Consider the following 23,613-nt stretch of genomic DNA (forward strand, 5'->3'; position numbering starts at 1 on the left):
TGGGATTTTTGCAGCCCAGATTTGGTAATTCTACCTACAGTAGTAACAGTCTTCCTGAATACAGTAGGCATCCTTTAAAAAAAAAAAAAAAAAAAAGCAGCTTACAATAAGTGCCTTAATTAATGGGTAGAGAACCTGTAACCTTCCAGACATTGATGGGCAGTTGCAGGTTACATAGCTCTCATCAGCACCAATCCCATGGTCAGTCATAAAAGATTATGGAAGTTACGATTAAGAAGCCAGAGGACTTTTTTGCTTGGCAGAAATAATGACTTCTGATGGAAGCTTTTTGTCTGATAAATTTCCGTCTATCATGTCAAGGCAGGCAGTCTACATCAGAGAAAGTGGTAATTATAAAAGAAAAGTTACTTTTTTTTGTTCTTCCCCTACTTAAGCTCATTTACAGGAAAGTATGTTGCTAGCAGATGCTTAGTGCTGGAGTCTTGATGTGGGCACATGGTATTTGGCTCAACAACATTATTGAAAGGCATAAAAACCGGACATCTTAGTTCTCCTTTCTCAATTCTAAAGATCTAATAGAGGGATAGTGGGATAATTCTCATAACTGGAATACAGCAACTGAAGGGCAGCATTTATTCAAAAGGCAAATAAGCAACAGAAAGGGAGGGGAAGTTGCACTGTATGTTGGAAATGTCGACACCTACTCAGAAGCTCAAGTGAATGAACTTGGCAATACTGCAGAAAGCAACAGGATAAAAGCAAGTGAAGGAATGAAAAAGTGGTACCGTTGTTGGTATCTACTATCATTTTCCTCAAAGCAAGGAGAAGATACATAACTATGCTTTTCAGAAGCAGACTGGAGATCTTTCAAAGGGATGTGAAGTAGTAGTAGTTTATGTGTTGGTATGATACTTGAATCCAACCATGAGCAAATCATGACTTAGCACAAAATGTGATGTGAGTCTCACACTTGGTTGACAGATCATGCTGTAACATGATATGGCTTCCTTGATTTTAGCTTAGCATGCTGTGTGAACCCTGTGCTTTGTAAACATAGCTTATGAATTCAAGGCTTAGTCAACAAATCAGAGTTAACCAAACCACAGCTTAGCATGATGTGTGAATGAGGCCACAGAGTGTAAGCATCAGGAAAGTTTTGGTCAACTTTTAAGATGGCTCAAAGAAGAGGATCATCTTCAACACTTGTATCAAGAGACGTGTGCAGATACACGGTCTCTTCTGGCAATTGATTTTGGCATTTAGTTCAGGGTGATGGGATCTGGTCTTTTGTTTTACAAACATTCTTCTGAAAGCAAGAGGGTCTGACACATTTATTTGCCTTTTGTATTTGCTCAGTGCAGCAATACAGACAGGCAGGCAGGGAGCAAACTTAGAAACAATGTTATGAGGTTAGGAAGTCATGCTCTCCCTTTTAGGCCTGAACCTTCTTTGGCTTAACAGCAGCAGAGAATCTTTAGATAAGGCAGCCCGAGTCCAATTTTCTGAGAAGTCTGGCTGCAGATACCAAGGGACTCCTCCAAGTTCTCTGTAATTATCTTCCTAGTTTACAGTCTTACAAAAGTTCATGTTATTATACAAGTCCTCGGCCAGAGGATGGGTGAGGAATTTTCAACTCCTCTGGCTGTTGTTCATTGGCAATAGAGAAAGCAGACATTGGCTCATTCACCCTTCAGTAAACTTCACATGTTTTTTTTGTTTTGGATTTGATGTGTGGTAGAAAGTCATCCAAGCAAGGTTATTAACAAATCAAGATTAAGCAAATAATGGCTTGGCATGATGGGCAAATCATTGTCTTGACTTCAATAATTCTCCTGTTGCAGAGAAGTGGCCATTTCTCTGGTGCTAGTAAAATAAGTTCCCTTAGGACAATTTAAAATGATTACTCATTCATTAAAACTCATTCTGTAAGATACCCCCAAATTGGCAAAAGCTCCAGGAAAGGTTATTTCTCAATCATTTGCCCTCTGTTTCTATTTCTTTCTGTTTATTTTTCTTAATAATAGCAACCTGGAGATGCCAAGAAGTATGCTGGGACCTTTAGTAATTCAAACCTGTTTCTTTTAGTGAAAGGTTGCTATAATTTCTTTATACGCACCTACTATTATTTGTGATGAGCAGAGTTTCCAGCTTTTCTTTTTTAAGACTAATTTCTTAAGTAAAACTTCAGGATGCCCAGCCAAAAGCATGTGGAATCTTTCGCCATCACTTAAGAGCTGTGACAGGAAAAGCTATAGCACCAACTTCATAAGCCTATGCCCAGGCAGTTGGTTGAAGACACAGAAGTTAGACTAATGAAGAAGGACAAAATTAATCACAGGTCAACGGAGAGACCCATTCAATTCCCATGAATTCCTTTCAGTTTGTGGCTAAGTATTTCCTATATTAGTTGAGCAACTGAGCATCCCATCACATAATATAAAGCAGTGTTTCTCAACCTTGGCAGCTTTCAGATGTGTGGACTTCAACTCCCAGAATTCCCCAGCCAGCCATGCCAGCCATATTGGCTGGGGAATTCTGGGAGTTGAAGTCCACACATCTGAAAGCTGCCAAGGTTGAGAAAGACTGATATAGAGGAGCACTCGGGAAGTATTTGTAGAGAACTGAAAATTTGCAATCACTTTGAAAGAACAAAAATCAGAAGGAGTCAGGTAACACCTTTTCATACTGCACATACTGCACATTTTATTAAAAAAACATCAGCTTCATCAGAGCCACTTCATCAGATGCATGGCTAAACTGACATAGGATTTAAACTGAGATCAGGCTGATTATACAGATGCAAGTCACGCTACATGTGAGGCACATTATGAGTATCTTATCAAGTGCCTGCAATGTCTACAATTTGAAAGAGCAAGAGAATCTTTTCTACAATTGGCTTTTTAGGAAGTGAGGGGAGAACCTTCAGAGTACTGTAGAAGAAGGTATATCTACCATTCTTAAAATGGCACAAAGGATAGATTTCTCTCCCTTCAAACTCAGCAGGCCTATTTCTCTACCACCAGATGACACAATACCTTTTTATATTGTAATTATACTTACAATTAGGTCTACCCATTCTGAACTCCAAAGAGCCTGACAACTACCAGCCAAGAGTTAGCTTTGTGTGCCACCTAGAGGCTGTTGGGGCTATTGCAACCCCGATCTGGTAGCCTAATTCATAGCAGCATGTTTTCCCTTTTAATGCTCTTCTTCCATTAAAAAGAAATGTGAATGATGGCAAAAAAACAAAAAAACACCCCACCCTGCAGCAGTTAAAATTTGTCACTTTCCTCATCTCTAATAAATAAGTTCACTCCTTATATAAAAGGAAAGCTGGTCTGTCAAGAAAAAAGAACCTGTTCTAGATTTGTCTCTCACACATGCTGATTTTCCCCAGGCAAGACTCTCTTCTTCCCACTGAAATTGAAACACTCGGGATCAAGAGCAAGACAGAAGGAGGCAGAGTCCAGATTAAGCATTAGCCCTCTCTGGATCTTGGGCTTCCTCAGAACTGACTGAGGGAAGCAGCACTTCTTCTCTAGCCCACACTATTAATTACATCTTGGGTAGTCAGCCAAAAAGCTAAACACAAGGACAGGATAAAAAAAGTGAATGAAAAATAGAAAAGAAATAAAAAAGATACAAGCAAGCTTTTAGCTTCCTCTCTGATTCCTTTCTTCTTTTCTTTTTCTCACTTTATATTAGTTTGTATTAGTTTTTATCTTTTTTAAAAAAATCTTTATATATATATGTGTGTGTGTGTGTGTATGTGTGTGTAGTATGTATGTATGTGTATATGTGCATATATATGAGAGCCAGTTTGGTGTAGTGGTTAAGGCATCAGTCTTGAAACCGGGAGACCAGGAGTTCTAGTCCCACCTTAGGCACAAAGTCCACTGGGCAACCTTGGGCCAGTCACTCTCTCTCAGCCCTAGGAAGGAGGCAATGGCAAACCACTTCTGAAAGAACTTGACAAGAAAACTGCAGGGACTTGTCCAGGAGTCTCTGAGAATTGGACATGATTGAACGGAATATATATATATATATAGAGAGAGAGAGAGAGAGAGAGGGAGGGAGAGAGAGAGAGAGGGGGCAAGGCTATTGGGAAGCCTCAAGATATATTGCACTACAACTCTTATCATTCTCATTCAACTGTCCTCAGAAGCTTCTGATCTTGAAAAGTCCTTGTCATGGAGCCGCTTATCTACAAAGCTTCATAGTCTGATGACAGGAAAATCTAAGGTATCAATTAACCCATCCCAGAGCAGATATAGGCCTGGCAAGCCAATCTTTCCTAACCTGCCACCATCATCTGATGTGTTGGACGATATCTTTCATGCCCAGCCAATATGGTTATTCATCAAGGCTGCTGGACTCTTGGGAAACACCACACAAGTAATACAGATTGGTCCTCATCTCTTGAAATGCAACTGTCCAGCAAAATCATGAGTCACAAGATCCTAAGACAAGGGATAAGAAATCCACAGCTACAAACTATACTTGAGTTTTATTAACTGTGAAAAGCTGGGTCACCTGAGTCTGTCTGGCAGCCAGAGTCATTGTTCTGAGATGGACAGCCAGAGAAATTGTTTAAATCAACATAAATCTATCAAACAACACTCTTTTCTCCTTAATGTTCTACAGCTCAACTAACATTGCAGCCTGGCTTCGGATGTACAAGTCCCCTTTTGTTACAAGGAACGTCCTTCCAAGCATCTTCTGAACGATGTAGCCTTACGGAAAGACGAAGGGAGATGCAGCAACACAAAGGCTCTCTTGCAAACAGAGACAGCATTTGTGTCCGAAAAAGTAGGGAAAGCAAACCGGAGTACCACCAATTAGGGACTGGTAGAGAAGGAATTTCCACCACCACTAATTCCATCGCTGACTCCTTTTTATTTCTGTCACTATGAAAGCAAAAGCGTAAAGCCTGCGTCCCTAAGACTTACACCCTAGAGCTGGCTGGAAAAGAGGCTCTGAAGCCCCTGCAGCTGGAGAAGACCAGATGGGGGAGCCTCCTTCCCAAGCTCCCCATTGTTCTGAGCCAGCTCTCTGGACCACAGTGGAGCAAGATGCAGCCATTACAAGCCCCACTAGTGTCTAGAAAGAACAGGTCTTTTAAGGCCCAAGTTCTCATCGAGAGTGCTTAAAAAGAAGACTGACACCCCAGCCTAGCAGTTGCCCAGCTCCTTTCCCCCCAAATTGAGGCCCAGAGGCGGCATGTTCAGTTCGCAGCCCTTCCCCCTCCTTTCTTCTCATTTGCATCCTACGGCAGTCTCTGTCTTTGTTTCTTTTTCTTTTTTTAAAGTCCACTGGAGTTAATGGGAGCTTTGGGGAAGGCACAACTTCAAACTTAATTGTATCCGGTCGCTTTTTGAGACCCGAATCAAAAGGATCAAGTCATCTGACGGTTTCAAAATCCTGAACCCCACTTGAGGCGGGGCAGGGCTCAGGGCAATTGCACTGCTATCTCCCTTTCTAAAAAGAAAAAGAAAAACCCGGCCAGGTGCCTTCCCAAAACAGCGAACCGCCTTTCCTGTTCTTCCAAAGATGCGTAAAGCCCACCGAGAAAGGAGAGGAGAGAGCTGGGTTCAGGGAAGCCGCAATGGCACCCCCTCCCCAAAGCCGCGTAATCCTCAGCCTCAAAGCCTGGCTGCAGCCCGACGCCACCCCAGATCGCCCGAACGAGGTCCCTGTTTTACAGAGCTAGCCGACGCCGAGTTTTTCGGAAGCAGAAGCCGCGGGGGCTCGGGAGAGTTCATCCCAGGCGCACTCCCCAGCGGAAGACGCGCTCCCCCGCAAGCCCCTGGAATTCAGAGGGATCCGCGCTCTGAACTGCAGAACGGGGCTAAGGGCGACCTTATTTCACTCGGAAGGCGGAAGGCTGTAGCGCGCGCTGGACGGGCGGACCGGAGGGCGATCTCTGAGCAGAGGGGCTGAATGGCACGCGAAGTCCAAGCCGCTTTCGCGGTGGAGAAAGAGTCTGGATGTTAAGGCTGGGGGGAGGCTAAGTTTTACCAATCCGGCATTGCGCTGAGTCTCTATGCAGGACTGGGCAAATCGGTAAATAAAAGGTCACTTTACCTTTTCGGGATCCGCGTAAGTCCCAAGTCCTAGCACCGGGATCGCGTTCCCGTCGTTCAGTATCAAACGGTGGTTTTCGGCGGTGAACTGAATCATCATGGGCGGCAAAGAGAACTTTCCGTAATTTTTTTTTTTTGGCTCCCCCGCTTGCAACGAAACTGCTCAAGAAAGCGGCCGTCTTTTGTGCTCGCCAACGTGCTCTGGGCCACCGCTTGTTCCGTCGGCAGAGGGAGCCAGAGAGCAGGGAAAGAGCTCCGCAACCAGCCACCGCTCGAGCACACGCTCCCTCGGTTAAATAGCGGAGCTGGCGACGCGACAGCGCCGGGATTCCGTCGGCAGAAGTTATTGGAAGGCAGCCGCTTCCCGCGGGGCAGAGGCGGTCCGTCTTAGAAGTACACTGTGAAAGGATATTGTGAAAACGCAGCCTGTAGCCCCTAAGTGACCTGGATGAGCTTGCTGTGGGAACCCAGTCAGTGTGACTGAAAGAAAGGCTAGCGAAACTTCACCGAACTTCCTTTGTCAATCTTATTTACCAGCTGCCCTGAAAGTTTGAGGTGCCTGACACTGTTAAAGGGTAGAGTGCAGGATGGAAGTTCAGCAGGGTAACTTCTGTGCCATCACCGAGAGGAAAGACTGCTCTGAGTGGGATATGGAGTTATGCCTGTTCTGGGTAGCTTCTGCATCTTCAGCTGGACAACAGGATGAGGGAGGAAGGTGGAACCTCTACTTGAAGTTCTGGAGAGCCATTAACCAATCAGAGGTTGTGTTCACACAACACAATTACCCATGGTTAACTGAACTGATTTACTGGGTTTGCAAAAAAGCCCTGGGGCATACATAACCATCCAAACTCAGATTGCACAACACACTGAGCCACTAGTGTGTTTTTTGGACCCAGGCAAACCAAGTTGTCTTGGATTGAATCATTTTACCTCAATTAGGTGCCCTCTGATTGGACTGGACTTCAGCTTCCATAATCTGCTTCCCCCAAGGTCATGGAACTCCAATATATTTGGAGGGGAGCAAGGTGGGGAAAGTTGATATCTAATTTGTCATTTATTTATTTTACAATAGTTATATGTTGCCCATCTCAAGACCCTAGACTGATCTAGGATAAGGCAGGTCCTCACTTTTCCCATGACATGGTAAAGACACAGAGAATAAACTTGCTCACCAAACTAAGCTATGCTTTCTTGAACTTTAATATGTTCACTTTGTAACAGGTTATTCAGATCTGGCTTTCAACCATTTGGTTGGCTAAGAAATGAGTTTTCTATATCTCATTGATCTGAAGTGCCACTCACTCTCTAAGTTTTTGGCCAGAGATCAAAACAGAACCCTTTGAGATATGATGGGAGATGTATTTGCTTGCTTGCTTGTTTGTCTGTTTGCAAATACAGTCTGCAATCAGCAAGGTCAGGAGTTGTAGACTGGCACTTTAGCTGATGAGGAATTTTTGAGGACCAAAACTAATGGTACTGATTCTTCAGCATCTCATGACCTACAAGGAAGCAGTAGGGTGTATACTGTCCACTCTTTGTCTATCACTTAAGAAGCTCCTAAAGCGAAGGCAAATCCTTTTTGACTAGTAGGCACATTTGGAATTCTGAACAAATTCTATGGATGTGTCTTTCCCCCATCCAGTTAACAGAATTAAAACTTCTTTCATATTAAATGATTTTCTTCTTCAGAATAAATTGATTTCTCACCTTGTCCCACTTATAAAATCAACTGACTTTAACCCTCTCTTGCCCCCACTTAAAAGTAAATTGGTGTGCACTTGCTCCAATCATTTTTCCTAGAAGCAAAGTAAAAACGATAGTGAAAAGGGTGGAAGAGAAGAAAACAGGGTTTGTGACTTTTGAAGCAGGAAATCAAAACAACCAGAGACAGTGATTGGCAGCATTTTGCTCCCTTCCTGCCTCACTGGCAATGAAATCCTCCTCCTTGCAGCATCACAGAGTGAGAAAGGCCCATATCTATCATTCAGTCTAACTGTAGGCATAGGTAGAAGTGAGGATCATGTCACCATCATGACATAACATTCCAACCTGCAACTTAAATCCACCATACCACATCCTGTCTTCGGAGATGACAGAGAAAAGGTCTTCACGTTTTTGAGTAACCCCCTTGATTTTTTAAAATATAATTTTTATTAATAATTTTAATTACAATTTGTACAAAACTAGTACAAATTAAACTTAGAGAAAGAGAAGAGAATGGAAAGAAAATAAAAAGTGCAAGAAAAAAGAAAAAGAAAAGAGAGAATGTAATAAAGAAAAAGAAAAGAAACATATAAGGAAGTGACTTCCAAACTTCATCAGAACAGGTATAAACAAATTTAATAACTCTTCACCCCCTATAAGGTCAAACAGATAACTTTTCTTCCCATACCCCACCCCTTATCTATAAGCAAATCTATAAAACACAAACTTTTCAATCCTGGTGTCAGTAAAAAGTCCATAAAGAGTTGCCAGAAATAGCACCACATCTTATTTTAACCTTGATCAAATAAATCAACTTTATATTCCTTCCTTTTACTTTTAACAGTCTTAATCTTCAATTCATATATTGTCGTAAGATTTGATTTCTCTTCAATTCTTCTTTATCCCATCACACAGATTTCTTCAAGGATTTAACAAGCCTCTTTTGTAGATCCAATTAAAAAACATTTTCCAGGCCATTCTCTTGGTTTATCATTTTTATTTCCCTTTTAATTTTTAAAACTTCAGCCAGTTTATTTTGTATATCCAGTAAAGTGTCCTTTTCCAGATCATTCTCTTGGCCTATCATTTGTAGTTCCATATTCTGCACTTTATCTTATCAGATAAAATTTGTTCCACATCTGCAATTTCTTCATTGATACCTTTTAGACATAGTCTATCCATAGAAGTAGACATAATTACTGACAGTATTGATACTGTAGTTACTAACTTCTGGCTCCATTCTTCAAGGATCTTCTTTAATATTTCCGATGTTATAACATTTTGTATCATTCTGTAAGTCCCAGTATTAACTGACATCAGGCTTTGTATTTTTTTCCCCTTCTGCTTAAAATCTTTAGTCCCCTCTAGTGTCCAGTTTCTAAAATCATCACTTATCTTTTGTTATGATTTGCAATTGCTTTCTGGCCCATTTAAAATAAAACACACTACAAAAGAATTTGAATAAAAATCTATACAATAAATTCAAATAAAATGCAAAATGAAACCACTGTGTAACATAGGCAGTAGCAAGGTGGTCATTCAAAATCTCAAATAGTACGAATTAAAATACAATTAAAAGTCAATTGAAAAGGCTGTTTTCATTTCTGGAATGGGTAATTATAAACTCAAATCCAAGAGGTCACCAACTTTTTGGCAGCCAGGGGCCATAGTGGATTTTGTAGATGGCAGGAAGAAAGAGACATTGTGGATGGGTGATAATATCAAAAGAGCAGAGGCGACCTCCTGCAGGGGCCATGGCTGGGAGCTTTTGTTTGCTAGAGAATTCTGGTAGTTGAAGTCCACACACCTTAACCTTGCTGAGGTAGAGAAGCACTGGTATATACAATCCACCTTCCCTTAATCTTTCAGAGCAGAGGGATACACACATTATACTACAGCCCTTTTCAACTTTTTGACCCCAGAGGAACCTTTGAAATATTTTTCAGGCCTTGGGGAGCCCCTGCACATTCAGGCTCAAATATAGGCCAGAAGTTACAAAGTTATTACTGTATATTCATTTCATGTGTAGGCCTGTATAGATGCATGAACAGTGTTCTTAAACTAAAAATAAAGAATGAAACTTACCTCTTTAATGTGAAGTGGCCTGAATTTGAAATAATTTGTTAAATAAAGCATGATCTTCCAGGGAACTCCTAGTGACCTCTCATGGAACCCTAGAGTTCCATGGAACCCTGGCTGAGAAACCCCGTATATACTATGCCATGCCCTTGTGTCATGTTGCTTCCAGGAAGAACTTTCCCAATTGACCTTTGTAAAAAGTTCAGGGCAATCAGTGAAGGAAAGGACAGTTACAAAGTGTAGATTCCTTACAAAGAACTGAGAGGGAAGAATCACATTCAGGCAAAGAAAATGGAGGGCAAACAAGGTTTTGAGGAAAAGAGGAGAAATGAAGTAAGTTCATTTGAAAACTTCCAGCATACAGCCCAGTACAGAGAAGCATCCACAGCTCCTGAGCAGCAAAGTAACTCTTCCACTCAATAAGGAAACTTGCAGATCAGCAACATAAGCCTCAGAGAGCAAATTTTCTAGAAGCAGGAACAGCCTTCCACGGTCTGTGTCCTCTAAATGCAAAGGAAGTTCTTGGTCAGCATGCCCAACAGCTAGCTTATGGTTCCCCCCAGTGCAACTGGGGACCACTATGTAGGAGTGTCTGGCCTAGAGATTGTTAGATATTTATGTGGAGGGTTTCAGGGCAACTACGGTTTCAGAACTGGTTTCTCATATCTTCACAGAGTCTTTGTGAAAGCTACATTCCTTGGAATTAGGTCCCTGCAAAGGACATCTTTCCTATCAGTCCCTGGACCAGGGAAAGAAAACCACTCAGAGGAAGGGGAGCCTTGCAGAAGCCACTTAGACCAAGTGCCAAATCTGATTACTTGCAAAAGATTTTTTCATGACCTCACCTACAAATGGACATGTCTACCATATGATTTCCAGTTCTGCTCTAAAGCTTGAAGTCTTGTCTTTTTCTTTCTTTTCTTTTCAAGAGTATTACAATTTAGAGCAGCCTTTCTCAACCTTCTGACCCTGGAGGAACCCTTGAAATATTTTTCAGGCATGGAATGTTATGGGAAGGAAGAGGTCTTGTTCTGTGGGAGGTTTTCTGCAGAGAAGTCAGCGTTTCTAAGGGGGGCAGATGGGCTGTCTGATTTTTTAATGAAAAAATGTATTGTGTATACTGTGGAGACATGTAAGTGCTTTGGTATATTTTGAAGAGGGGTAAGGATTTAAGAATGTTTATTTGGATTGTTTTTAAGGCTTGTTTGATTTCATTCCTTTTTAATGATTTGGATTACGATTAATAAGGTACAATAATAAATGCTTGGTTTTAGGTTTAATAGGATTAAGATTGTTATAATTGGGTTATAATTGTAGTATTATTAATTATAAGAGCAGACAATTTATATGTTTTTTTAGCTTGATCTTCATTATAGTGGACAGAAATGTATAAAATAGTAGTAGGAAGGAAATAATTAAATAAATGTTTTGGCGGGGGAGTTGATTAGGAGGTTTATATATTTCTTTTTCTTTTAATATAAGGGGAGGGAGCAATCATATTTAGTGTTTTTTATAATGTGCTAATGGAATGATTTATAGAAATAATGTGATTTTGGTTTGATATAGAGTAAGGGATTGATTATGGAAATTGCTGTATATTCTTGCTGTTAAAAGTCGGGAGTCACTTCTTTATGTAATCTTTAAAATTCTTTTCTTCTTGTGTTTTCACATCTTAGTTTTTTTTCTTTTTGTAGTCTTTTTCTTTTTTCTAGTTTTTTAAATCTTTGCTCTGAATCTAATAATATCCTTACATATATACATATACATACATATATATATATATATAAATAAATAAATAAAAATATTTTTCAGGCCTCAGGGACCTCTGCACATTCAGGCTCAAATATAGGCCAGAGGTTACAAAATTATTATATTCGTTTCATGTGCAGGCCTGTATATATGCATTGGCAGTGTTCTTAAATGAAAAATAATGAAACTTACCTCTTTCATGTGAAGTTGCCCGAATTTGAAATAATGTTTTAAACAAATCCTGATCTCCCAAGGAACCCCTAGTGCTCGTGGAACCCTAGGGTGCCAGGGAACCAGGGTTGAAAAACCCTGATTCAGAGTGTTTTAGGAACTCCAGTCTAAAGGCACTCTAGTACTTTACCCCTTCAGAAGGACTGAACCCTTTATAATTACTTTATGAGGACCTTGAATTGCCATACTTCATCAGATCAACATTACCTTGTTCTTCATTCTTTCTCCATTTTATGGGACATTCCAAGGATTCAAAGACCTTTGAATACTTTCTTTCAGGAACAAGCTAGATATAATATTTTCCACATGATTGGATTCTAAATGGCTTTTTATTAAGTACATACTTGGGCAGAGAAAGAAGTAGAAACCTCTTCTACTTCAGCCACAATGATAATTTGCCTTGGATCCCTGTGCCCTACTAACTTAAAAGGAAAAGATAAAAAACCAGCTACGGAAGACAAGATCATGTAACAAACGTGTCTCCTTGGCACTGAATGGGGCTGCAACATAATAATGCATTTTGGAATGTTCCTTTTTCAGGATTTCAGTTGCACAATTTCACTGTAGCTTCTACCAACATCAGGGTTCATCCCAATAATCAGTGAACAATCTGTGGCTACTGACTATGTTCAGTTCTTACTGTTTCTAAACATTTATTTGTACTGGAAAACCTGAGGGCGGGTGGCAGCAGGGTGTCTCTTGAGATGTCTGAAGCCTCCTATTTAGGGATGGGTGGCATTATGTTGGTTACAGCAGGGTCAGCATTCAAGTTTGAATATCAGAAATAGGAGGAATAGTCACTTCTGACTTTTTCTTACCTGATGCTTTTCAGATATGGTGGATTCTAAACATTATGATTCTCAGTGAGTAAGGCATTTTCCCTCCAAGAAAGCCTTGTGAGAGTTGAGAATATAGAGGAGACACCCAGAGACACAAATATTGAATGTTTGTTGAGGAAAATATAGCAAGAAAATATGATGGTTGGGAAGGTGAGAGAAATGGACCTTCTGAGTCTCTTAGAGTTTGACAGGAATTCTATAGTCCTTCAGATATTGCTGAATCTCAAACCTTTGGCATTTGGTTTCAGATCCCACTTGTGAGTTATTTGAGAAATAACTAAATGTGGTGTGTACTCTAGCTCTTAATCTGTGAAAGCAAGTTGTATTAGTACTTTATGGTTAGTACAATAAGCTTCAACTTATTAAATTGAGATATTGTGGCACTCAGCTGAACTTAGTCCATTAAACTGTGCAATTTCCAAACAATGCTGGAGCCCAAATGATCATCCTGTGAATAAGGAGAAAATTCTCTGAAAAGAATAGCTGCCATAGAATTGAAATTACATGCAGAGACAAAGGTGCTATTGTTAATACTGTTGGGGAGATAAATGGAAAAGGGATGGTATGGGATCTTTTCTCACCGTCTCCCTGAAGCAGACCAACAGGAGTTTTAGGAAGGTGATATTAACTGAGAAAACAAGGCAAGGCAGAAGAAATAAACATCCTCTCTCCAACTATGGCTATCACCATCTGATTTCCTCTCTGTTCTGTCTCCTAAATCAGAGCTGCAGACTTTTCCATTTTCTGGGGAGGAGCAAAATCCAGAACTTCAGAAAGGTAACTGAGGGGGAAAAAAGCTTTGTGACATTGGGATGGAGATGACCCTCTCAATGCTGTAGAGCTGGAGTTTCAAAAAAGTTTGATGAATTTTTCATTAAAGGCTCTTGAGTAAACTCAGCAGTCATGGGACATCCTGCCCTTTCATAGATTACTAACTGGTTAAAATTCAGAAAGAAAGGATATGGCTAAGTGGACCGCCTGTACTCGCAGGTCTCTCTGCATTGCGTCCCTCAGAGAGTGCCATCTACAGGGGCTACAAAAGAATGACTTGTCTGTTGCAGCCTCCTTCCTTTGGAACATCATCTCCCTGATGCTCAGTTGGCCCCTTCCCTCTTGGAATTTGGAAAGTCTGTAAAGTCTTGGCTGTTCAAACAAGCTCTCAAAGGTTGAATGACACGTTTGTCCCTCTACCAATGGAAATAGTTCTAATTGCGTGCTAGGGATGGATTGCAACTATTCCTGGGGTCTTACATTGTGACTTTATGGCTTTGATTTGTTGCTTATAGTTTATTTTAATCTGAGTTGGGGAGTGGGAATTGTACTCTGTTCAAAGACGCTTGGATTTTGGATTGGAGTGGCCTATAAGCCCTGTAAAATAAATCTATAGGTCCATCCATCCTGGACTGATCTTCTCCAAAAGGGATTTAGGACAATTAAAACAAACTGAGAGAACAAAGAAGATAGTTTGCGACATGCTATGAGATTGTGCCATAACAAATTACTGAATTCTGATGACATCCATTCAAGAGCTTGTATAGAACTCAAATGAGTTTGGGGCTCTGAGAATGTCAACAGTCACATAGGGTGGAGATGACACCACCAACACTATATAGTTGGATTTTCAAAGAAGTTTGATTAATTCCTCATGGAAGGCTCTTGATTCAATTCAGCAGTTATGGGATGTCCTACCCCTTCATGGATTGCTAACTGGTTAAAATTGAGAAAACAAAGTATATGACTAAATGAACCACTTCCTCAGTGGAGGCAAGTAAGAAGTCGAGCCCCTCAAAGGTCTGGGTTGGGACTGGTGCTTTTGAACTTTTTAAAAAATTATCTTGATTTTAAGGATAAAGAGTGAGTTTGCCAGGTTTGCATAAGATACTCCACTGTTCAGGTAGATAAAAACAAAAACAAAAATGAACTTCCAACAGCTCCAGAAGGATCACTTTAAACTGAACAAGTGGTCAACAAAATGGCAACTGCAGTTCAATTTAAGTATGCTAGGGCAAAATACCCTAACTTCACATGGATACCTATGGGCACTGAGTTGTCTGCGACTAACCTAGAAAAAGATTTTGGGGTGATAGTGAGAAGCTCACTGAAGATAGTCAACTCAGTGTGCAGACCCTGTGAAAAAAGGCAGTTTGCATGCTAGGAGTCATTAGAAAAGAAATTGGAAATCAGAATGTCAACTTAGCACAGGTAGTCCTCAACTTATGACCATTTGTTTACATTCAGGCGCTTGGTGACCGGCATATATTTACAATGGTTGCAGCATCCTGAGGTCACGTGATTGTCATTTGCAACCTTCCCAGCCAGCTTCCAACAAGCAAAGTCAATGGGGGAAGCCGGCTTCACTTAACAACCACATGACTCACTTAACAGTCACAACAAAAAAGGTTGTAAAATCTGGTGTGACTCACTTAATGACTGTCTCACTTAGCAACAGGAGTTCTGGTCTCAATTTGGTTGTAAGTCGAGACTACCTGCAATATGATTACATAATATGATACTGAGTGCAGTTTGAAAAAGGATGTAATGTATCTGGAAAAATTGCAGAAGAAGGCAACCAACATTATGAGCAGCACATTCCTTATGAAAAAAAAAGGCTAGAACATTTGTGACTGGATTGCAGAAGGTCTTCCAGAGAGTAAGCAAGGTAGCAGCTATTCTGCCACGTTGTCAGCAGAAAGCTAACTTGGTAGGCACATTTATAATCACTTGTTAAGTTAGCAACATAAGAGCAACCTTGCTGGATTAGGCTAAGGCACATTTTAGTCCAAAGTGTGCAAAACAGGGGCATAAACGGCGTATAACTGACAAGGACGTACATGATCTATTTATGTGTCTATTAGATTTCTGTCCCACCTTTTCATTTAGGCACTCAAGGCTATGGCTACCTCCTGCTGTTTTCTTCCCCGACAGCAACAACCCTGTGATGCAGGTCACGCTCAGAGAGGAGGACTGGCCCAGAGTCACCCAGCCGGCTTCCATTGCTGAAAGCAGATGAGACCTGGATCTTCCTGGGGCAACACCAGCACCTTTAGCCACTACAGCCCACTAGCTCTCCTACTCCAACTGGCTTCACACAACATGCTGAAAAGAAACTAACAGCACTGACTTAATTCGCACAATATCCTGATTCTGTCTGCATTACATATTTAACTATATTGAGGGTAGGGCGTCATAGGAATACAAAAACCCACTCAACTGTCCCTGATAACTAACCCCAAAGAGTCCCTGACCAACGCTGATCAGGCTGAAAGAGTTAATGGGCTGTTAATTTACCCACCCTCCTTCCAGAACAAGGTTCTAGAAATGCCTGCAAAAATAGGGCTTCTCCCAGCACACCATCCCTGTCTCCCTTTTCCTTTCACCCTCCGGCCATATAGGAAGATGTGGAAAAGAGAGAGAAAGGGGTGGGATGGGTAAGCCCTGGCCACAATTCTGTCCCTGTGATCCTGAGTGGAGTGGAATATGCCGACAATGACAATTAATTCCTACTAAATTGAATTTTAAGACCAGATAAGTAACAAAACAATCACAAGAGCAGGGACAATACGCTGATGTCTCCATGCCCACTAAGCCATATTATGGTACAAATCCAGACAATGGAAGTGGCCCCTACAGTCCTCCTATGCATTTGTGATTGTGATCAACTCCTTACTGATTTGGGCAACAGGTGCCCAAGACTTTTCCATTGCTAGAGGAGGCAAGAAGGCAATGGCAATAGGAACATGGATGATTACCCTAAAGCAGGTCAGATCATAGACTCTTAGAGCCCAGCACTACTCCCATGGTGCAGCAGTTCAGGCAGGAGACTAGATGACAGGTGTTCAAGCTAGGACCTTTGGCATTCATAGTGCTCGCAGCCAGCTTCCAGTCCTATTGGTTTTGTGGCCAACTATCATCATAATGATGGAAGGAGACTCTAGGGACCTTTCCCCAAGGCTGTGTTAAAGGCTATCCCTTCATTCCTGACTCAAGAGACGACTATATCAGTATGAAAGGTGATGGCCCCACTGCCAATCCCTGTTTTTCCCCTGCAATCTCTGGGTCAAGTCCTGTGGTCACCTGATGTCCACTCAAGGTGACCAAGCTTAAGAGATTTTGAATATTTTGACTGGACATGGGGTGGAGCAGAGGAGGCAATGACTGGGAGAGCCAGAAGCCAGAGGATCCACAGCCAGGGAGAAGTTCCGGGAAGGGCCTGAGGTGGCTGAAACCAAAGGAGAACCTGCACAGAAGGGAAACCCAGCCTGGGACTCCAGATGGTGCAGAGCAAACTCCCAGTGGTTCAGGTGCTGGAGAAGTGGGCAAGAGAGGATTCAGGGGAGAGGTTGTTGGCACTCCTATGTGTGTAGATAAGTAAGTATGTGGGGAGGAGGAGGAAGAAACTAGCAGCAAATTGTAAACAAAGTACTAGAAATTTAACTCCGCTTGGGGTGGAGAGGGGAATAGATCTACATGGGGGTGGCTGCTACAGACCACTCCTTCCACATATGGACTGTTTTAGATTCTCCTGCCACTTGGACTTTTTTTCTACTCCTATTTATATTTATTTATTAGAATAATTTTATATTTGTGCATTTTATTTTATTGTACGGTTGTTGTTTCAATCCATTATTGTAAACCGCCCAGAGTCCCCCAATGGGAGGAGATGGGCAGGGACAAATTGAAAAAATAAAATAAAATAAAATAAAATAAATAAGTTCTAAGTTAAGAACTTAGGCATTAAGTTAGGCATTAGAATACATATTTACTCTTGGTCACTAGAAATAGAGAGACATATAGAGAAACACCTATAGACATGGAGTTTTGTAAATACACTTAGCAGCACATTGTATAGTAATAACCAGCACTATCTTCACCCATTAGCTCTGTCTGTGCGTGTGTGCGTGTGTGTGTGTGTGTCTTCTTTCCTATCCATTCCCTCCCTCTGACGATAGGAAAGAGATTCCAACTGATCTTCTGGGCACTATTTTTTCGCTCAAAATCTGTGTCTTCAGTGGGCTTCCAAACTGTGATACTATCCATCTGAGTTCTGAGGCTCTACTAAGAGATGATGTGAATCCCTTCTGGCACTGAGAAATCAAGCAAAAGATTAGGACATGGATTACTTTACCTTATAACAGTATATAGAGCCCCTTTGACTTTCCTCATAGTAAACCGGAAACTCTAGACTCCTCAGTCTTTTACAGGTGTTTCAAAAGACACCGGAATAGAGATGTGTTTGATTCAATAGAAGTGGGACATTTGCTTTGCTGCACATTCAGGAAAATCAGCCAGGAATCTTTGGGCACTATAAGTTTTTATGAGAGAAGCTTTTGAGAGCTTTTGAGAAATGCATGAAGTACAAAGAGTTAGGCTGAGTTCCAGATATGTATATGTCTGGGGGGAATTGTAAACAGTGTCTTCCCTTTTTGTCACAATTGGAAGGTTTAATCTTTACAAATTGACGATTAAAACTTTTGTATTTTTTTATGATTACGAATTGATATATATATAAAATCTAAAGAAACATTTTCTATTTCTTCCTTGTTTTGTTTCCCTTGCTATAGCGTTTACTGTTTTCTTTGTTTGCTACTTCACTTTTGACGTCCTGCTTGCTTGTAAAGAAAGGCAATGAATAATTGCAATTCGGTGGCAGGTTTGGGCCCTCGGAATTATACTGAAAGCTTTCAGACACAATAGGGGACTTCAGGTGGTGCAATCTGTTCTGCTTCCTCTCTGCACCCCAGAAAGATTTCAACACTGCAACTCTTCACAAGGGTTAACAGAACAACAGTGCTACAGCAGAATGATTTCAAGCGGTGCTGCCGCTTGGACGTCGGATGCTTCCTGTATTGTCATTCCTGTAAGTAGTTCATCGAGAGATACGTATTCTGAAAAGTAAGGTCAATACCAGAAACGCAGAAAATCCTGTCAGGTAAAAATGAGTCAGTATCCAACACTGGTCACAACAGGAACTTTTTCCTTAACTCTCTTCTTATAGTAGGTGTGGTAGCCTGTGGCCCCTTCAGACTCTTGTTCTGCACCCTCTGAATCTCCCCAGGATTATGTTATCAGAATTTGAGGGCAACCCTCTGGGCTACACTGGCACAACTGATTATGCTTCTTTCAACAAACAAGTAAGTCCTAATAGTTGGTAAAGCTTCTAAGAGGCTTGATGCACCTATTGTACTGGCGAATGAAATGAAATGGATGAAATAAAAAATAGAGAGTAAAATGAAAATTAAATATACGGTGCAAAATGGTTGGGGAGAAGCCAAAACTTACCGATTAAGCATTGCATGGAGTTCATATTCAGGAACATGGAAATAAAAGGTTATTTTACCGTCGTGACATTCGCATTAGTCCCAAGTCCTGTCACCGGGAGAGTGTTCCATCGTTCAGCCTCAAACGGTGGTTTTCGGGGGAGAATTGAAACACGCTGATGCAAAGAGAGCTTCCGACACTTTTTTTCTCCCCGTTCGCAAGGAAATACCCAAGAAAGGATTTCTATATGCGGCTCGGGCAGGGTTTCTCACGTCAGCAGAGGGAGCAAGAGAGCAAGGAACGGCGTGTGCAAGCGACGGCTGCTGAATCTCTTGTGCGTCCCTCAAGCCGACGCTCCGTCTGTTGAGTACTCGAGTTGGCATCGCTGTAGCAGTGGGCGTTTGTCGGCAGAAGTTACTGCTTGGTAGGCAGCCTCTTCCCGCGGGGCACAGACGGTCCGCTCTTGGCAATAGATTGCGAAAGCATATTGCGCAAATGCAGCCAGTGGGCTCTAAGTGCCCTGGACTTGCAAAAAAGCCCTGAGGCTAAGCCCATCCAAGCTTAGTTTTCATAGCACAGAGACCACCTAATGTGCTGTGCGAACCCAGGCAGTTTAGCTTGTCTTGCGCTTAATCATTTACCCCAAGAGGTCAGGCTTTCTGCATCTGTTGGACTGCTAGCTATCCATATTTTCTCCAGCCAGCTTGGCCATGGTACCCTAACACATTTGAGAGCACCAAGCTGTGGGAAGGTTGGTCTAGATGGACATGGAGTCGCCAATTAATTTAGGATTTATTTTAGAATATTGTCACACTGCCCCAAGGTCGTTTTACCCTTTCAAGACCTGTGCTGGTACCAAGTCCTATCATCGGGACAGTGTTCCCATCGTTCAGCCTCAATCGGTGGTTTTGGGGGCTGAACTGAGTCATGGTGATGCAAAGAGAGTTTTCGGTCATTCGTTGCCTGTTTGCAACAAAACTCCTCAAGGAAAGAATAGTCTCCTGGGTGTAGCTTGGGCAGTGTCTTCCCTCAGCAGAGGGTGCAACCAGCTGCTGCTCAGCCTCTTGTAGATCCTTGAGCAAATGTTTCCTCTCTCAAATACTGATACTGGTGTCCTGACTGTGTTGGCATTTCATTGGCAGAAACTATTGGTAGGCAGTTCCTTCCCACGTATTGCCTTCAAAGATCAGTATCTTGTGAAATGCAGCCCTGAGGCTCTAAGTGACTTGGATGAGTGTGTTGTGTGAAGATTCCCAGTGTGATAGGTAGGAAGAAAGGCAGATAAGACTTTAGCTAAGCCCTCAGTAAACCTTATTTGGCCAACTGCACTGAATGCTTAGTATGAGCAGCTGGCGGTCACTCGTACAGGGTAGTGTGCAGGATGAAGGTGTAGCACTGGGGCTTCTCCTTTGCCATCGCCACCACCACATTATCTGCTGCCTACCAAATAATGGTCAGTATTTTCAGTTCAGATACAATTCATTCAAATGACATTTGGGGCAGTGACAACTGAAGTTCTTAGTCAACAGAGGCTGTTGCCACCTCAAGAGATTCCCACCTAAAATGCTATTGCCAGTCCAGTCCAAAAATTGCAGGACCTCCACTGCTCCCCAATCTATATATACCGATCAGGAGTTGAATCTTCAGAGACTGGATCTGATATTATCCCCAGTACGTACAGTATGTGAACGCTCTGTGAAGGCTGTTTCCACTCAAAGCTGCTGTACAACACCCCGCTAAACCAGATGTTATATCCGTATGGCATTTATCTGCATTTGATTTGATTTGATTTATCTTTACTGATGAAATATCATAAAAGATTGGTAACTGAACGTCTTGATATCAGCCTTGTTAGCAGGTTGCTCGATACGCATCAACCTGGTTCACAAGGGCAATAAACCAAATATTGCATGTTATTGTATGCTTACTTTTGGCTTAGAGAGGTACGTGAAGAAAGTTTGGGGGAACGGAGCCAACTGTACTTTACTCAGAAACCATGGTCAATGGAACCCGGATTTAGAGTACAGACAGATCGGTATCACGCTACTTCAGTGTTCAGGAATTAAGCTCATAGGGGACAAGAGGTGAAAGGGGGGAGATTTCGTTTTGTAATTGCTGATTCTCTTGTCTCCGAAGGACAGGATAGTAATTGCCCACTAGCACTGGCCAAAAGAGAATCGGGTAGACCCCGGGTAGTTAACAACAATAACAAAAAGCACTGGCCAAATTAAAACATCCACCATAAATAAAAAAAAAATTACATTAAGTTAAATCAGTGTTCCTCAACCTTGGCAACTTTAAGTTACGTGGACTTCAACTCCCAGAATTCCCCAGCCAGCATGGCTGGCTGGGGAATTCTGGGAGTTGACGTCCACACACCTTAAAATCACTGAGGCTGAGGAACACTGAATTAAATGAAAAAGAAAAAACGTAGCGCCACAACATAACAATAAACAAAGATAGCATCCCCATCCTTGCTAGCCATTCTCTAGCAGAGCTCTCTTTTTAACAGCTTCCACAATGCAATCAAACAGGGGCTAATCTGATTTCCAAGGGGAGGCTCCGAGCCTCAGCTCTCCTCGCCTCAAAATAATGGGGAACTGTGAGCAGCTTTTCCAAGGAAGAACAAATCAGGCAGGTTGATTCCAGTTGGAAGACCCTCCCACTCCAGGCAGGTTGCATCTGGCTGAAAGTGGGCAAAGGCCTTCCTGGCCATGCTCCTCCCTGCCCATCCAGCCACAGTCATAAGTCCCAGAAGACCACCAAGTTACAGATTGGCTCTTTCAAGGCGCCTGCCGCCTCCTGAAGGGGCAACACTAGGGCTGAGAGAACACCTCAATGGACAAACAACAACTGCATCTTGCTTGGGCTCAGCCTTCACTCCTTTCATCCTGTCCAGGCCCCAAGATCCTCCAGACACCGGGACAAGACTTCATCAGCAGAAGGTCTCCCCCAGAGGCTTCATGGAGATGTTAAAGGCAGAAGCGAGGAGACTGAACCCCCCAGCACTGCACGAGGAATAGCCAACTTTTCCTCCTGCACCTAGACGTACCACAGAGAAAAGAGCAGAGCCCCTATGAAACTGCCTCGGATCCTCAGCCTTTACAGGCAGTCAAAAGAATACCATGGTTGATGCTATCAAAGGCAAGTAAGAGGTCTTATAGAACCAGGAGGGACATACTAGGTCCCACAAAACCTATCCACCAGAGCCACCAATGCCGTTTCCATCCTGTGCTGATTTTCCTTTGCAGGGCTGCAATTCTCAGAGCTTGTGGGAAGGCTGCTTCTCCTCAGTGAGGAGGTTTGCCTCATCCCACCTGCTACCTCTGGGCCTTCCATCATCTCTAGCAAAATTGAGACTCACTCTCCAGAAGCAAAGTATTACCTGCCAAGTCTGAAGAGACCAAGCCATTAAGGATGACCTTATTCTACTTTGAAGCGATAAAGGGCAGCACGGGCTGAATGGTATAGAATTTTATTTCGGAGCAGAGGAAACAAACTGGGCCAAAAGTCAAATCAGCTACCATGACAGAAAAAGCACATTAAAGTTGGCAAGAAGCCAAATCTAACCAATTAAGCATTGCATGGATCTTATGCTCAGGATAAGATAAAGTCAGTAAATAAAAGGTCATTTTACCCTTTCAAGACCTGTGCTGGTACCAAGTCCTATCACCGGGACAGTGTTCCCATCGTTCAGCCTCAATCGGTGGTTTTGGGGGCTGAACTGAGTCATGGTGATGCAAAGAGAGTTTTCGGTCATTCGTTGCCCGTTTGCAACAAAACTCCTCAAGGAAAGAATAGTCTCCTGGGTGTAGCTTGGCCAGTGTCTTCCCTCAGCAGAGGGTGCAACCAGCTGCTGCTCAGCCTCTTGTAGATCCTTGAGCAAATGTTTCCTCTCTCAAATACTGATACTGGTGTCCTGACTGTGTTGGCATTTCATTGGCAGAAACTATTGGTAGGCAGTTCCTTCCCACGTATTGCCTTCAAAGATCAGTATCTTGTGAAATGCAGCCCTGAGGTTCTAAGTGACTTGGATGAGTGTGTTGTGTGAAGATTCCCAGTGTGATAGGTAGGAAGAAAGGCAGATAAGACTTTAGCTAAGCCCTCAGTAAACCTTATTTGGCCAACTGCACTGAATGCTTAGTATGAGCAGCTGGCGGTCACTCGTACAGGGTAGTGTGCAGGATGAAGGTGTAGCACTGGGGCTTCTCCTTTGCCATTGCCACCACCACAAGGACGTACAGACAAAGAAATATTGCACTCATTGGGATACGAGTTATCCCTGACCTGAGTAGCTTCATGGTGATGTGATGACACTGGGATTTTGTCAGCAGAATAATTGGTAGGCAGCACTCACCCGAGGCAGAGACTAACCGGTCTTAAAACTACATTGCAAAAGTATATTGTGAAAGTATAGCTGCCCAGAGTCATGGTACGTGAGATGGGCGGCAACGAAATTTAATAATAAATAAATAAAATGCAGCCAGTAGGCTGTAAGTGACTCAGACTAAGATGCGTGAAGCCAGTCACTGTGATTCAAAGAAAGGCAGGGAAACTTTAGCCAAGCACTTTGTAAATATTATTTTACTAACTGCACTGAATGGAAGTTTGAGTGGCTGGTGACCACCGTGCCTGACACAGTTAAAGATTAGTGTGCAGGATGAAAGTTCAGCAATGTAGCTTCTCTTCCTCCCCCACCCCTCTCT

The 23,613-nt window shown here is 42.3% G+C and overlaps 1 protein-coding gene across 3 annotated transcripts in view; it reads right to left on the minus strand.

Moving 5' to 3' along the window:
- AKR1D1 (aldo-keto reductase family 1 member D1) overlaps positions 1-22,678 on the minus strand; it is a 73,713-nt gene extending 51,035 nt beyond the window's left edge. Inside the window, exon 1 of one of the 3 annotated variants that reach the window (XM_063309554.1) lies at positions 22,545-22,678. In XM_063309554.1, the coding sequence (XP_063165624.1) occupies positions 22,545-22,667 (123 nt within the window). In that variant the 5' untranslated portion in view covers positions 22,668-22,678. Of the gene's footprint in view, positions 1-6,045; positions 6,331-19,740; positions 19,859-22,544 lie in introns of those variants that run through there. The other 2 variants (XM_063309556.1, XM_063309555.1) reach the window with 2 other exon arrangements.
- Positions 22,679-23,613: the final 935 nt, after the last annotated feature.

Source organism: Candoia aspera, chromosome 7, assembly GCF_035149785.1.
Source record: "Candoia aspera isolate rCanAsp1 chromosome 7, rCanAsp1.hap2, whole genome shotgun sequence".
Lineage (NCBI taxonomy): Eukaryota > Metazoa > Chordata > Lepidosauria > Squamata > Boidae > Candoia > Candoia aspera.